Source organism: Molothrus ater, chromosome 1, assembly GCF_012460135.2.
Source record: "Molothrus ater isolate BHLD 08-10-18 breed brown headed cowbird chromosome 1, BPBGC_Mater_1.1, whole genome shotgun sequence".
NCBI lineage: Eukaryota > Metazoa > Chordata > Aves > Passeriformes > Icteridae > Molothrus > Molothrus ater.
The window spans coordinates 133538055-133554834 of NC_050478.2; the positions used below are offsets into that span (position 1 = coordinate 133538055).

Genomic DNA, 16780 nt, shown 5'->3' on the forward strand with positions numbered 1-16780 from the left:
GTCTCTCATGGAAGCAGTTTATTTCTCAGCTATTAAAACGACTCCTCCACTTTCCTTGACACTGGTCAGAAAGAACACTCTATTAATTGAGCAGGTTGGGCTAGATAACTTGTTGAGATCATTTCCAGAGTCTTCCTGGGGGAGGGTGAGGGAAGAGTGACAAAATGTGTTTTGTTGTCCCCACAAAACTTGTTTTTATTATCAGAACACTGTGAAAAAATAGAGGTATGCTGCATTCTAGAAGCTAGGCAGCCTCTTTAACAAGTTTTCCTGTTTTTAAAAAGCATGCATATCATTTGTCATCAGGGCATGAAGGAAAACTTGCCTGTTTGTTGTGGTTTTTTTCACTCTTGTTATGCAAATGTGTATAATTACTGCATTGTTCTCTGTGGAAATTCACTATCTAGGATAAATGTGATTTATACAAGCATTCATAATTTGGGTAAAATCAAATATGTCATCCATATGTGTAGTCTTAGTTAATTCAGTTGCAGGAATTTTCATTGCTGCTTTTGACTACAGCTTTGAAGTCTCCCTTTTTTAAGATGAGCGGGTAGGAAAATCAGAGAACCAAACGAGATTTTTTTTCCTTGCTTTAGTTAAGTTGTTCTAATTCGACAGTAACCATGAAACAGTTTCTAGACCTGGTTCCAACTTCATGTGTTGGAAAATTATTTGACTGTGTTAGAAGGGTTCAAAAAATTATAATGTAGTAAATTCTCAGATGATTTTTAGTTTTCTTCCTGTAACATAAAGACCAAGTAAAGTTGTGAATGATACTGGGTCTAACAGCCTAGCTTCTCTTTTCCTGTTTTGTACTGAAAGTGGACAATGTAGTTGTAACCCTTGCAGTTGTGATTATTTCTTGAATTTTTTTGTTATAACAGTTATTCCCTTGTCTTGTAAACTTTCTTAGAGGAAAAAAAAATCAGTATCATTTATATTGTGGCAGTGGCTCTTTCTGCTATTCTTTTTCTCTAAAAATGCTGAAATTCCTTCAAATCATAAAATCTCCCAGTTGACAAGAGATGGGAATGAGAGGGATATCCATTAGGATACAGATACTACAAATGAACATTTTCCAACTGATTGCTTACTTAAAGTGTGAGATTTTTCAGCCCAGCACCACCTTCACAGTTTTTGATGCTTCTATAGTAGCTAAACTGAGTGGGAAGATACAAAACTGTATTAACTTAACTGAAGTAGCTATTAAAAAACAGTCCTCTAAGTTTATATAGATAGGTAAGGAACTCCTGTGCAGACAACAGATTGATAAGGGGTATACTGATGCTAATTAATTAAAAACTGGTTGAACTAAAATATTAGAAACTCCCTTATTTCCATCACTTCCCCATCTCCTTTCTCCAAATGTGTACATAGACATACAGGGAAAGAATCTTCTTAAGAAGAAGCTAGCTCAATTGGAAGGAAAAATGAGAGAAGTGTCTGATTCTGTTTTCATGCAAATTTTATCCAGGATGTTCAATCATCTAAAAAAATTGATGCATCAGACCTTTCTGCTTTTTCCTGCCCAGATATAATATTGCCTTGTCAAGTGCCACTAACAAGGAGTAGGTAGATTGCTCTTCTTGTTTAACATCCATTTGTGAAACTGAATGCTAATGATTTCAGCTGCTTTTTTGAAGTGCGATGTTTCAAAATGTTACAGAAGCAAAAAAGTTTATTGGTAAATCCCTTCAGCCAGCACGACCTGTGCATCAACTGTCTTCTAAACAAGGTGAGTAGCCTGGCTAAGGTGCAGTTCACTTTACCAAAGTTTGGGTTATGTTTCGGGAAGTAACAAGGATGTGTAAGGTGTCTTGTTTTGTTTTGTTTTTAAATTACTTCATTAAACTACAGTGAGTAAATAGCTTGCTGTGTGTTGATCTTAGCACATCATTTCTGTGATAAAATCTGAATTTAAACTGTATTAGATTTATGCAGAGCTCTTTGGTACTGCTCTTCTAGTTTGGCATCTGAAATGTAGCTTCAGAAAGCTGGATCAGGCTTCTCTGTTAAATTTGGATTTCTTGGGGTGGCTGATCCTACTATTGAACATAAAATACAAGTAATTTAACAGATTATTTGGGTTTTATTGCAAGTACTGATGCCTCAGGTACAGTATACTGCACTGCATTGTTCTTATCTAGCTTTCATACAATTTCAAAACAAAAAACCCAAAAAACTTCCAGAAAAAAATCATGCAGTATTTATGTCAAGTGTGAATATTTTGGTTTAAATTTTAAATTTCTATAGATTCAAGCCTAGCTATTGCAGTACTACAGTTGTTATTGTTAAGTTAGAAAGTTTTGGTGGCCAGAAAGTCATCAGCTGTGCTGATGTGGACTGCAGCTAAGTGACATCATAAATTTTTACTTTGTATGAAATTTATGGAAGAAACGGAAGAGGGGTCCTGTGGTCATGTGGAGCTTCTAAGTTGTGAATAAATGCCTGTATAATCTCTGTGCAGCAAGGAGTGTTCTTGGGGCAAGTATCACAAAATAATACTGTGGTGTCTATTGAAATTATTTTTTCTTAATGTTTTATGCTCACCAGCATCACCCATTGCGTTAAACATTCGAACTGAATTACCCAGCAGCACTGAAGTATGTTTGCAGAGTAAGGTTAACTGGGTGAGTATTGAGGAAATATATAATTATTTATAAATTGGAGGTCAGCTGATCTATTATGTAACCAAATGAAAACTGTTTCCAGCTTGGAGTGTCCTTGACTCTGAATGTTTTAAACCACCAGTGTCAGAACTGTTGAAAAGAATTACGAGTTTCAGGAATGCCTTTCCCTGGTATTTGCATGCACTAATAGCTGAAAAATGCAGCTTAGGAATTTAAGGTTCTTACAAAAATCTGTGTGGCATTTCTTTAGTCTTTATTGAATTTAAGTCAGCTCTTTGAAATGTAGAGTACATGTATTCTGTCTTCACTTATGTATAAATAATAAAATTAGAATTTTTTTTGTTGTTAGCATGTGTACAAATTCATTTGAGACAGCAAACATCATAAAACTTTATTGCTAGAAGTGCTTGACTTTGGACATGGTACAGATATGTTTTTCGGACTTGAAATTGGTTATAGCTGTTTGCTGGAAAATGAAGTTTGAAGTCTTCCAAATGGAATGCTTCATGTTTCATAGCCTGAATTTGACTTTCTAAAGATTCTGATTTGAATGTTTTTTTCAGAGTGTTGATAGATGGGGGTTTTTGTGAGAACAAATACCTGTTCCTTAGTTTTTACTTTATTTTTTTATTATTTTAGAAGAGTTTTAGTAATCCAGTAGGTGTTCTTTATTTTGTTAAGCTTGTGCAAGCTGCTTTTGACTTTTATTTTTTTTTTAAAAATCAAGGTCTTGGGAGCCTATCTTTGATCCAACACAGGGAAATTAACACTTAGCCTTGTCTCTTGAGCAGTAATTACTGAAGAGAACAAACTACTCCCTTTTAAATAAGCCTTTGGTCATCAGTGCTGTAATATTCAGTTTCATCAGTATTTAGCTACATGTAGCTGCACTTTGCCTTTGTTTGATATAGGTATAGCTGTATTTTTTATATATTTTTTTAACTTTTTCTTTAATGTAGCATATGGATAAGACTTTTCAATAATACTTTTGACCATCTCCTTTCTGCTAAATGAAAGAATCCAAGTCCATCCTTTGGTCTTTAAGAAAAGTTCTTCCTGCTGTTATTATTCCCAAATGTAGCAGCTTGTGGCTGCATTCTAGGTGGGATGATAGAAAAGGAAGGGTTAATTGTGTTCTTTTTAAAGACTAACAATTGAACTGTAAAGTTCTGTATAAAAATATCTCTCAAATATGTTCATCTGTATTGTCTTATTCCTTTATTGTATGTAATCAAAAGTAACATTCTACAGGTTCAAATTAAACTGTACTACAACTGTTACTTTTACCTAAGAAACATGTATCCTTGTTTTAATATGCTTAAAGGAAATAAGCTTCATAACTTTCCTTCCTATCTTAGTCATCTGAAATGACTGAAGTGAAGATCTTAACTCAAACTATGATGCTCTGTCAACCAAAGCAACATGAATCAGGAGAAAAAAAAGGTAAAATACTGCATGTGGAGCTGTGTCAGGATTTTATTTTCTGGAAAAAGGCCAACTGAACTTTGAAGTGATATGGGCTGTACTTTATTTTTTCTGATCAGCCAGTGCATTGATAGTTTGGAGAGCAGAGTGAAACTTTTCTGCTTTTCACATAGCACTCTAGAGAAAGTATAAAAATTCACCATAAGTGAGGTAAAGAACTTCCCTGGTAGAGCTGCTTGCATATAGGGATACAACTCTTAAAAAAACCCAAACAAACCCAACAAAACAAACAAACAAAAAACTGCAGCCAACCCCCTGTAAAAACAGACCCCAAACATAAAAAAATTCTTCACACTAAATCTTGAGTTTATATAGATTGCTTGTGTGTGTAGAAGTAAAGATTTGAGTTGCATCCTTTAGCCTGCTGCAGGGCTCAGTTGTGGCACACAGACTACTGAATGTAAACAAGTTGAGAACTCAGCATTTTGGCTTCCTTGTCCTGCTCTTATTACGGTGGTTCTGAAATAATAGCGTTTGGGTGGTTAGATATGAATTAATTTTTTTATGATTAATCCTGGTCTATTTGTTTCTGTGTCAGTACTGTCCTTAAACTTTGCTCCTTATGCTTTTCTCTCTGTACTGCCTGCCACTGTACTCACAGAGAAATGGTGTTTAACCAAGTCAAATTTTTGCTCCTTTTTTTTTTTATTAAGGGATAATCTCAGATTTCAAATGCTTTCTCACAGTACTTCCCTGCCCTGATTCCTACCTAATTCTTCATTTCTAAACATGTTACAGAAACTGCATCAGTGACCCAGGTTAGGTCACCAGTTCTTTGAGACAATTTAATTTGTCTATGTCTGCCTGTAATCAGGCATCCATCTGTATTTTCCAGTCCTTAAGTAATCTCTGAAGATGTAGTTTGTTCTTTTGCTATTTGTACTCAAAATTTGAAAGAATTCTATTGGGTTTTAATGAGGCTTTCATATTTTTGTCAGTCTGAGGTTACCATCTCTCAGGTTCTTGAGCATTAGTTTGGTTCTGTTGTGTGTTACTGACTTGAAAATAAGTCTTCCATGTATCTTTATAAAGCTCAGGTTCATTTCTTCTATTTTTGATCTTGATAAATAGAAGAGAGCCCTGGTTTTTGGTTTCTGGTTAGATGACAGACTTGTCAAGTTCTGTAGTGATTTCTTTCTGATCCTTTATCATCGATTCTGCTTGTGGTGAGTAGAGATTGTTTTGTTCTACAAGATCTTAAACAGCTTCTCATCAGATCCTGATCTCTTGTATAATCCAACCCTTTGGATCGTTTTCAGTGGTTACTTGCTCTGTGATGCCTCTCTGAGTCTGCTCCACAATTCTCCCCATTGTCAAACTTTTTCTCACACTTGTTTTCAAAGGGCTTTTGTTTGCTGATAGTTGTAATCTTTTCCTTCTGAGTTACACAACTTTAGAGGTCTACTATTCAGCTACTTCTTACAAATAAGTCTTTTGTTTTCTTCATTTTTTTTACTTGCACAGTAAAATTTCTTCTAGAGCTCTGTTTATGTTCAGATGTACTTTAAGTTCCAGATAATAATTTCTATTTAATATCTCTTCAGTGGTACTGTGCTTTCAATCATCTGTCTCAGCAGTTCTTAAGTGCAGCATGGGGTTTTCATGGGCCTGCTTCTTGAGCTTTTCCAGGTCTCTCTGGATGGTATCCTTCCTTCAGGTGTGCCAACTGCACCACTCAGTTTGGTGTTACCTGCAAATTTGCTGAGGGTGCCATTGATCCCACTGTCTGTCATTGCTGAAGATACTCAAAAGAATTGGTCCAAATATGGAACCCTGAGGGATACCATTCATCACTCACTGATCTACATCCAGACATGCCCACTACTCTTTGGATCATAGGATGGTGCGGGTTGTAGGGGACTAAAAAGTCATCAAGTTCTAACCCCCTGCTATGAGTGGGGGCACCTGCCAGGAGACCATGTTACTCAAAGCCCCACCCAGCATGATGATGAACACTCCCAGGGATGGGGTATCCATAACTTCTCTGTGCAGCCTTTTCCATTGGCTCACCATCCTTACAGTAAAGAATTTTGTTCTCCTATCTAACCTAAACCTACTGTCCCTCAGCTTAAGGCCATTCCCCCTTTTCCTATCACTACATGCTCTGAAAAGTCCCTCTGTAGCCTTCTTGTAGGCCCCCATTAGGTACTGGAAGGCTGTCCCAAAGTATCCCAAGAGACTTCTCCAGGCTGAACATCTCCAACTACCCAAGCCTGTCTTCATAGGAGAGGTGTTCCAACCCTGTGGTCAGCTTAGGGACTCTCCACTCCACTTGTTCCAACATGAGATCAGATGCAGCTGTCCAACCAGTTCCTCCTCCAGTGAACAGTCCCCCAATCTAATCCACATCTTTCCAATTTAGAGAGAAGGATGTTGTGGGGGATTGTGTTAAAGGCCTTACAGAAGTCATCATCTTCATAGATTTTTAATCAAAGGGAGGTAAAAAGAAGACAGAAGTTTTCAAGTATGCTCATATTCTTTAAACTGTTTGTTTTTCAAAGTTACCCACATGCCCTCCCTTAGGTTCACCAGTTACTGCATCATTTGTGTTCAAAGGCAGGAAAAGATTTGTGTCATCGTTGATATCAGCTTCTCTCTTTTCAACATCCCTCAGTCTGAGAAGGAAAAACTGTTGGTCATCAGGTGACAGTGTAACAATCTTGCAGGAAGCCCATTATTTCTAAAGCAATATGCTTCTTTGTCATCAAGGACCAGAGATAAGGTTTGTTCTTTGTTTGCCTAATTCCTTTCCTCTTGTTTCTGCTCTTGTTTGAGAATATCAGCTTAAATACAGACATTGCTAGATATATTGTATCCAAAGCTATGCCATAGTAGACGTAGTGCTATAAACTCTAGTAGTGCTATAAAATGAGAAACCTACATGTTCTGAGCAAAGGCTCTGACACTTGTTGATCCAACATAATCCCTCAAGTATTTCACTGCTATTATTCTGTTTGCTATTTTACGTGCAGCAGATCTTTTCATTACTTTTAGGTGTTGAAAGACATTTAACTTATTAGCTCCAAGAAAAGAGACACCCCGTTTTTGTTATCTGTCACTTAGAAATACGTGCCACTTTGGAGTGAGTTATAAACAGATTTTCTTGCGGGTTTCAAGACCAGTTTATGGTGTTTCTGCTAACTGGAACAAGATACAGGGAGTCTGTTGTAAGGTTGGAATCACCTTTTTTCTTCTTTTGTGTTGATTTACTGTGTCAGTTTGATGCAGGTAAAGTGAAATGCTCTATTTACTTCAGAATTTCCTGATGCAAGATATGACCTAAATTACTTCTGTTTTTAAAACTGATCTTTATATTCCACGTGTAGCATTTCTACTATTATATAAGTTACAAAATAATTTTTCTGAATTTCCAATCTTAATTCCTTAAACAAGAATGTTAAACTTAGTGATTTTGTATATTCACAGAAAGGATCCAATACAGCAGAGATTTCCTTCTGAAGCTTTCAAATGTTTCTCTCTCTCAGAAGAAACCAGAGTTTCTTCCTGATCATCCAATTGTACTTGAAAAGCCAGTAAGTGCATTCTTTTGTGGTAAATGAAGTTATAAAATCATCATGGAAGTTTTGATAAACCATTTGACAGGAAACACCTTCAAAATGGCCTGTCAAATTGGCAAAACCTTTCAAGGACAGATTGAGCAATTCAACACAACTTTTGTATGTAACTTCTGCAGTTGATATTTGACATCTCACCCTGGGTATTACCCTATAAAGGGAAAGAGTTTTAAATTTGTTTTCAGGAAAAAATCAGGTATGTTTCCATGTTTTCAAAATAGAAGAGAACAATCTTGATAAATTTCCAGCTTGGTAAAAATCTTAATCCACTGTTTGAGTTGTTCATGCATCAGCATCCATCACAAAACCATTAATGAGCTCATTGCAGTTTGTATTATCATTATCTTTGGTCTTTGGTTTTGGGGAGAAATTAATAGAAATGAATGTGAAGGATATCCATGTGTGCTATCTTAATGTTTGTGATGAAATAATCCTCAAAAACTTCATATGCTAGGAGAAACCATCTACTGGATTACATTCTGGACCCCAAGTGTGGGAAAATCTGTGTAAACATCATATCAAATTAGGCTACATAACTAGGCTGCTTTTGAGACCATTGGGATGTAGTTCTGCTAGAAATAGGATTCCTATTATGGAAAAGTATGTCCACATGGTTAGTTTGTTGGCCACATTTGGAGGCATTTTTAAACTTTAAAAATTTCTGTCCTTTGAAAAAACAAAAATTAACTAATATATGACCATAATCACCTTTCCCTGATCTTACTTTTATATCTTTCTATTTACCCTCAAGGTGAAAGCTTTGTTTGTTTGAAAATTTGCTTTCAGATTCAGAAGTCTCAGCTCTTTAATTCCCTAACTTTCCCCCCTCTCCCACCACCTGGGTTTCTAAGAGTGGCAAATTTTGATACTCTGTGTGCTTTCAGATGTTTACATTCCTAGGAAAAAGGAGGGTCCCTATACAGAAATCAGTGAGATCACCTAGTTCAGCCAAAATTCCAGGCTATTGGTTGATCATGTCATCTGTTTTTCTGCACAGAAACCAGAGGAATTGATTAGGTGCATGTGTAAATCAAATAATTGATGCTTAAAAGTGGCAGAAGGTGGCCTGCAAATAAATTTCTAATGACAGACAATCCTACAGTGTCAGTGAGCTTGTATTTTGGAGCAGGTGGTTTTCAACAGTTTGCTGCTGAACTGAGTATTCAGACAGTTCATGCCTCTAAGACTTTACTAGTTCTGAATTTTTGAAGCCACTGCTGAAGTGTGTGCCCATTTATGAGTAAAAGTTGTATTGTCAGATGAAGAAAACTTCCTAGAATGACTTGTAGAAGGAAGATACAGTTGGTGGACTGTGGACTGCATTTGTCCCAAAGGACACTGGGGTTTTTTTCAGATGTGGGGATCTGGGCTACCAATACATAGCTCAGCATTCAAACAGATATTAGTACTGTTAGTGCTTGACACCCAATAGGAAACTTTTAGATGAAATCTCTATGATTAATGAAAATAGAACTGTTTGCTATAATAAAAAAAATTCCAAATTGTGAAATGTATGTGGAGTAAAGAAGAGTTACAAGCAGACTGAAATGAAAACTTTAAGTGATCTGTTATAATGGAAGTAATTTGAGGGTTGGTTTGTCTCACAGGTAAAGAACAAACCTTTCATTGACATCTGCAAGAAGTGACATGTTGTTTGGAAGATCCAAAGTCTGTCACTGAGGGAGCTACATTTGATGTAGGTCTTCAAGATTTTTGAAGGTACTTGGGTGCCTGCAGATGGAAGTACGACCCTGTGAAACCTATGAAAATGCCTGTTTCTTCCTGTAATTGCCTGAATGCTTTAAGAGACAAACCTTTAATTTGTAATGCCTGAAATGGCAATATGATTAAAGTGAAAATAAATAATTTTGCATATTGGTGTGGCAGAATTTTGTCATTGAATTGTTTGTGTTATGTAGCCAGATATGTTGCCTGACCATAAATTCTGAATAAATACTTCACTTGGACTTTTTGATTGCTCCTAACTCCCTTCCTCAGAAGTAAAGATGGAACAACTACTGGCTGTGTCAAATCTCAGATGTCTTAGGGTATCTACTCCTCTAGTAGTAGAGAGAATTTTTTAAGGTTTTTTTTTTTTTTGACAAAACTTGACTTGCTTCTTCTTAATTTGAAATCTTCATCTTGACACAAGATATTCTTTAATATCTTGTGGATACCCATACCTTTTTTCAAGGTATGAAGTCTCTTATTAGTAGTAATTTCACTAACAAGGGACATTTTCTCATCCTGCATCAGAACAGGAGACCTGCATATGCATTGTATTCCTTAAAGTTCTTTGTAAATAATTGTCCAGTGTTCTTGACTTTGAAAAGTGAAAGTAATAGGAAAAACTGAGGAACAAGACAGATTTTAATCCTATGTCTTATATGGGTAAATGGATGTAGCAATGTAGAGTTAATTCTCTCTTTTTTCCTTCAATGAGTCTGGTATCCAATACTGAAGTGGAAAGCAGTAGTTCAGGTACTTCCTGGAAGCATCCATCAGTTGACAGGCATCAATAATAAATATTTTGTATGAATATAATTAACTTATAAATGTCTATTTAGACCCATAATAATATCATTTGGGTACTGCAGGCAATTTTTTACCCTCTGTCACAAATGATAACGAAAGCTAAAGGAGGATGTGTTAAATGGCTATTGCAGTAATGCAAAAACCTGTCAAGTTGCACTGGATCGGCACAGGATTTCTTTTCCTGAATGATGCAAATAAATCTTTTTGTTGGTTAGTTTTTAATCACTGGGAGTTTCTTAGAGTGAGTCATATGGATCTGTTTTCCCAATATGTTGGGGAATATTTTCCGACAGTTTCTGTGTGTAGCTCTCAAAACTCCTAAGTGAAACTTCTCAAAATTCTTCTTGTGTATGATTCATCAAAGTGGTTTTTTACTAGTATATATACAAAGGTGAGTAACTCTTATAAGGATATAGGACCTGCTACAACTTTTTTCACCCTTCCAGCACCTAATTGACATGAAGTTCTAAAGCGGGTGATTGTAAGAATGATTTTAATACATTTTCCCAGTGAAAAGAAAAAATGTCACAAACCTTAGTGTAGTATGTAATTTTTAGGGTTTTTCCCTGATTCTGTGTCACATGTCGCTATTTCCTTTGTTGGTAGGTCAGTAGTGACAAAAAAACCCCATGCTGTACAGTAGCTTAACATCTTGGCATAGTAAAAATAGCAGCCAGTTGTTCAGAAGTATGTGTAGATTTACTTTGATTAAGACAAGAAACCTTTAAACTTATACTGATGTCATTTGTGAGGGTAATTTCAGTGCCCTTTTACAAATGGACAGATCTGTAGGATCTGGATCATGTCAATACAGGAAAGCCTTGGACTTTGGTGTTAAAAGCATTCACTTCCACTTAGATACTGTGAGAGAGATAAAGGTGAAATTTTTCTGTACTGTGGGCACATAAATTCAGATGTGCATGTATCCCTCTCTGACATCCATATTTGTGTGGATAACCAAGGCCTCATGAACTTCATTGGCAAAGGGCTTGATTCAGTTGCTTAAAGGTAGGCATCTGGTGTCATCTGAGACTCACCTGGAATTCCAGCCCACATGCTGCATGGGCCTGGCATGAATGACAGACAAACTACAGGTAACACGTGTCATCCTCAGCTGGGAGCTGGAGAACAGTTGGTGTCCTCTACAGTAACTCACGTGCACTACATTTGCCTTTGTTTAGGCAAATAACTTGCCTCAGAACTTTACAGATAAAAAAGGAACCTATTGAGCTTAGACCTTGTGATTTCTGGAATACAGGGCCTTACTGCAATAAGGACTTTGTAGTTGGAATTCCCCCTTTTCAATTATGTATGGTAACTTTTTTTGTTGAGAAAAAATAAAACTAAACAAGACGGTATTTTATTGAACATGGCATTTAAGTTTCTTTTTGGGTACTGTTTGTAAGCTTAGACTGCTAAATGGATGGAGACAGTGGTCATGTAGCATGTAGAGCTTGTTAACCTGCTGTGGAGTGTGAGGTTACAGTGGTTGCTTGCCCATTCTTGGGCTGGAGGGCACACCTCAGATGCAGGAGACAAGGGAATCAAGTATTGCTACTTCCAGGTCTTAGAGCATCACAGAATATCCTCAGCTAGAAGGGACTCAAAAGGATCATTGAGTCCAGCTCCTGGCCCTGGACAGGATACACTTAGACTCAAACCATGTGCCGTGAGCATTGTCCAAATGCTGCTTGAACTCTTGTCAGGCTTGGTGCTGTGACCACTGCCCTGTTCCAGTGTTCCTCCACCCTCTGGGTAAAGAACCTTTTCTTATTGCCTAACCTCAGTCTCCCCTCATGCAACTTGATGCTGTTTGTTACCTTGGGTCCTGTCCAGAGAGAAGGGATCAGTGCCTGCTTCTCCTCATGAGGAAGCTGCAGACTGCAATGAGGTCTCCCCTCAGTCTCCTCCAGGCTGGACCAAGTGACCTCAGCCACTCCTTGTATGGCTACATCTGTAGGCCCCTCATGATCCTCATGACCCTCCTTTGGACACTCTTAAAAACCTTTATATCTCTTTTATATTTTGTGCCCAAAACTGCTCCCAGCACTCGAGGTGAGGCTGCCCCAGCTCAGAGCAGAGCAAGACAATCCCCTCCCTTGCCCTGCTGGTGATGCTGTGCCTGATGCGCCCCAGGACAGGGTTGGCCCTCCTGGCTGCCAGGGCACTGCTGGCTGATATTCAATCAACCAGGACCCAGACCCCTGGATGTGAGGGCAGTCTGGCTCCACTCCTGTCACCCACTGATGACCAGGTTGATTGAGCTGACCCAGCTGGCCTGGTGGGTGTCCACTTCCCCCTCAGTGCTCCATGTGCCTCCTTACCAAAGCTGCACCCTGGTTGAAGAGGGTGATCTTCCCCATGGAGATGGTCAAGGGTATACAGCAGCCCTGCCCCCTGCTAGAACCAACTTCCAAACAAGGTTTATGGCTATTTATGTTGTAACTGCAGTTTCTCTAATGATTTTGTAGTGATCTGCCAGAGATCTAAAGAAAATATTTTCTGAGTGATCAGGACATAGAGCTTGTGCAGTGTTCAGTCTGGGGATCTCCAGTGACGAGAGACAGGCAGATATGTTTCCTCTTGGGAGGGTAAGGGGTGAGTCTGTTACGAGAAGGTAGTGCTGCCTTGTCTTGTCATGAGCAGAAAATATCCTGGGGAAGTTCTGTATTAGCACAAAGAGTTTTCCCTATGTTTATTCTTTTCACTAATGATTTACAGCTTCTCTGCAGACATGTATGAACATGTGTGTTCAGGTTCATACTTCTTTCTTTTGTAAAAGGAGACCACAGCAGCATTAAGTAATGGTTGTTTACTAATGCAGTAATAAAACTTTTCACAACTATTTAGTCATACATTCAAGACGCACTTTTCTGTGACAGTTTGGACTGTCACAGAAATAATTCATCATAGTTGTCTTATTTCAGTTTTTAGAATGCATCATTTCACTGAACTAGTCATAAGAAGAAAAGGTAATAAATGCACAGTTTTCCAGATCTTAGAATGGATAAAGTGGGAAAGATCCCATCCATAATAACAAACTTTATCACATCATAATTTCACCTGTACACTGCAATATGAATGTTAGTGTAATGAAAGACAATACAACATTAACATTACTTGGAACCCCAGCTTCTAGTTATTGAGAACCCACCACAATGCTGAAAGAGAGCAGAGTTTATTTACTTTTTAGCATAAATTGCATTTCTTTTTTTCACCTCTGGTAAAAATTCTAAATAAAATACCTATAATATATATAATTAAATGTTTGTTTATATATGCAGCTAATACTGGTGACAAAAAATACTCAGAATACTGGGAGAGCTGAGTGGTGGGAAGGTGGCTTTATCACAATAATTATATCCCTTTTTTGATAACATCCAAAGAAACATTATTGTGTCATAGGTGCAGCTGCATAGAATGAAGCGCCCTGAGAGCAAACCAAATAAATCCTCAGTCCTGTGCTGCTGTGTGTGTCAGTTTTTAACCCAAGCACTGTGTTCCCTGGGTGGCTGTGTTAGCTTTAATGACTTGGTCTTCTAGTGACATTATTCAAATCTATGGGTTTTTTATACAACTCTAGGAATTAGTAACTTTTTGTCCTCAAAATTGATGGACTTGCAAAATGTCATTCCCATAAAAAATTCTGTAATCACCATATTATAGGCAGTGCTGGGGTGAAACCAATTTGTATTTCTTCCCCACAATCTCTAGCCTTTGGCCTTTTGAAATGGAACCTTATGCAGAAAGGAGCCACAAGATTTATGGAGAGAGATGGGAAGGAAGGAAAGAAATTGGGACTGTATCTGAGATGCCAAGGAGTGTACTAGGCTACGTAGGTGTCACACTACACAAATTCATTAACAGAACTTATTTCTTATGTATGTATCCATAAATGTTTCCATTAATGGTATTTTAATGAAAATTGTTATTCATGAAGAAACATGATGAGAAAATACTCGAGTCCTACCTGAATTCAGGCTATGAGCCTAGTAGTCTTTGAAACATCAGTGGATGTTTCAACCCCCAAAAATGCCAATTTACCAATTTATTTCATGGGTTATAGTGTTATAAGTGTTCAGTAGTTTCCCTTTATCTTGTTTTCTTCACCCAAATGTTCTCTAGAGTCCTTAAGTCCAGATGATCTTGTATAAAAATGAGACATTCACTGAATGTGAACTGAATGATTCATGCCACCCTGGTAGATTGGCTGAAACAACTGGGTGAGTTAACAGGTGTATGAGTGGTTATAATAGCTTGTGGTTCCTCTTAACTGAGGGTAAATTATTATCTTTGGGATAATACTGAATCAAACGGTCTTGAAAACTTGTCTTCCTGAATCATTCTTGGCCACAGAAGTGCATCCTTACTAATTTTAGTTAATTGGTAAAGACTTAAAGGTTGTAAACTTCGAATGAATCAGATTCAGATTACAATTTGCAATTGATTCATTTCTTATCTACCCAGATGTGTAAAAGAAGTTTGGAAGTTTCTCAGCTAGGGTAAATTTGTTTTTAGAATAGAGCCTATCTGTGTTCTAACTGCAGACAGGTTTAGGGTTTTTTTCCTTCTGATTTTACAGCGATATCACTTTATGTGATAAAATATGTCTAAAATTCTTTTGTAAAGTGTACTGGTGGAATTGCAGCCATCATTTTTTACTTCAAGATCATTTTCTGTCTTTCAAACACAAATACGGTTTGTGTAGATCAGTTGTGGGCAGCTCTTTCCAGGAAACAGAGTTCAAATCATTGCACAGATTTCTAAATTACAGGTAATGTATAATATTGTACAAAGAACTGTGAATGCATCAATTCCCACTGCCCCCCCGCCCCAGCAAGGAGTGCACAGTGAGAAATGCTGTTTCTATGGTAACTGTCTGCCAGGACAGAGTGCTGCAGACTGAAATCCTTCTTAGCAGGCAGAGCAAATGCTTTAATGAGTACTTGGAATCCAATTTCAAACACTTCCATATTTAGGCACTTAAAAATTATGTTTAGATTTTATTTTATGTAAATTACACTTTACCCATGTGTAAACTACCCTGGAACACTGCTGGATCATGTGCAGTCTCTTGGACAGAAAGAATTTTTGAAAAAGGCTCCACTGTTTCCAAATCAAGTTTCTCTTAAATCCAGCAACATCCCAGTAGATGCAAGATTTACAGAGATACTTGGTTCATTAACTTCAATCTCCAAATTCTGCAGGAGTCCCTGGCATATAATTTTCTGTCCATGTCAGGCTCATGAGATCTGAAGATGTCTTGTCTGGTTTCTTTTAAGGACAAATCCCAGGTACAGGACTACATTTATTTTTCTACTAAGTGAGGTTTTATTATTTTAAATTTAGTCTGTACTCAGACACATAGAAAATTAGGGCTTCATTGTAATAGATTGTGTTCTCTAAAATAAAAAAAAATTATTGTCCTCTCTCTGTAAATATGGGACTGATGCTTTCTTTTTTTGCTTCATCCTGCACCTGCACTGTGTCTTTTAACTCTTATTTCTAGGAGAAAGATGTTACATGCTCATTGGTTTGTATTAAGAATAAAAATTTGGAATCTTTACCAGCCTGTTTTTTTTTTTTTTTTTAACATAGCAGGAAGTATGTACAAGTTGGTTAGTGAATATCAATTATTGGTAAATAAGGCTCCCTTCAGTTAATGTAAGTAGGAATAAATTGAAGTCCTAATCAGAAAGCATTTTTTTTCCTTGAAAATCTTAAATGGGATCTATTTTACCATTCACAAATAGTATTGTTTATTCTAAATATTTTCTTAAGTTTATTCTAAATATTTTCTTAAATAGTATGTCAGTGTTACTTCACACTATGTGAAATAAAGCTGGGTCTTCTCCGTGCTGATGCATTTTATGTCTATGTAGTTAAAATAGAAATATTTGTAGTCCTTTTCTCCTCTATACTTTACCAAAGAAGATCTGAATAAGGGTGATATTATGCAGTGGTCTTGCATATGGAACACACTAATAGAACCATTCACATGTAACCAAAAAAAAAAAAAAAAAAAAAAAAGAAGAAAAAAAAAAGAAGTGAAAAGTTGATATTTACCAGGGACTAGCATTGTTGTGATGAGCTCTGGAGTTTCCAAGAAATCCATATTACTTCTCTGGAATGTCTTGCTGTAATTCATTTGAAGGTGGCTAAATAATTGTAAAAAATAAAAATGTAACATGTTTTTTAAAGGGGCTTAATTTTTTAAATGAGCATAAGAAATTTCACAGTTAATGCTGTATAGAGATTCTGTGCTTAAAATCTTACAGTGATAGTGGGAGAGGAGCCCAGATAAGCTATGAAGTGCCTGCAGATCTATGAAACCCAGGTTTTCTCTGTGCAGCTCGCTGTCAGTCTGATGCTCATCGCTTGGTTGTGACCCAGTACAGTGTTGACATGTGTTACCAGTGTTCCTGAGTCTTGGTGATGGGAAACCCAGTAAAACTGGGGTTTTGTTTGACAGGAAAGCAACAAAGCTGCAAGACACTTCTCCATCTCCCCATGAACAAGCTCTCTCTACAGATTTAGGATCATAGGGTTGAG

At 37.1% G+C, this 16780-nt stretch overlaps 2 protein-coding genes across 2 annotated transcripts in view; one reads left to right on the forward strand and one right to left on the reverse strand.

Moving 5' to 3' along the window:
- The first annotated feature begins 1650 nt into the window (after nt 1–1650).
- Nucleotides 1651–9624, forward strand: C1H8orf88 (chromosome 1 C8orf88 homolog). The gene is made up of 5 exons (XM_036379202.2): nt 1651–1738; nt 2557–2633; nt 3992–4076; nt 7545–7651; nt 9301–9624. The coding sequence occupies exons 1-5, from the start codon at nt 1651–1653 to the stop codon at nt 9337–9339; spliced, it is 396 nt and encodes a 131-aa protein (XP_036235095.1). The 3' UTR covers nt 9340–9624.
- Nucleotides 9625–13025: 3401 nt separating this feature from the next.
- NECAB1 (N-terminal EF-hand calcium binding protein 1) overlaps nt 13026–16780 on the reverse strand; it is a 49867-nt gene continuing 46112 nt past the window's right edge. The window contains 2 exon segments of the mRNA XM_036379201.2: nt 13026–13389; nt 16295–16386. Of these exon segments, the coding sequence (XP_036235094.1) occupies nt 13364–13389; nt 16295–16386 (118 nt within the window). The 3' untranslated portion in view covers nt 13026–13363.

What these genes read in the sequence shown, in the direction of transcription:
- C1H8orf88 (XM_036379202.2), top strand. Translation starts at nt 1,651, where the DNA reads ATGTTTCAAAATGTTACAGAAGCAAAAAAGTTTATTGGTAAATCCCTT. An exon ending in TGAATCAGGAGAAAAAAAAG is followed by an intron (nt 4,077 to 7,544) that starts GTAAAATACTGC and finishes GTATATTCACAG; the next exon opens with AAAGGATCCAATACAGCAGA. An exon ending in CAATTGTACTTGAAAAGCCA is followed by an intron (nt 7,652 to 9,300) that starts GTAAGTGCATTC and finishes TTTGTCTCACAG; the next exon opens with GTAAAGAACAAACCTTTCAT.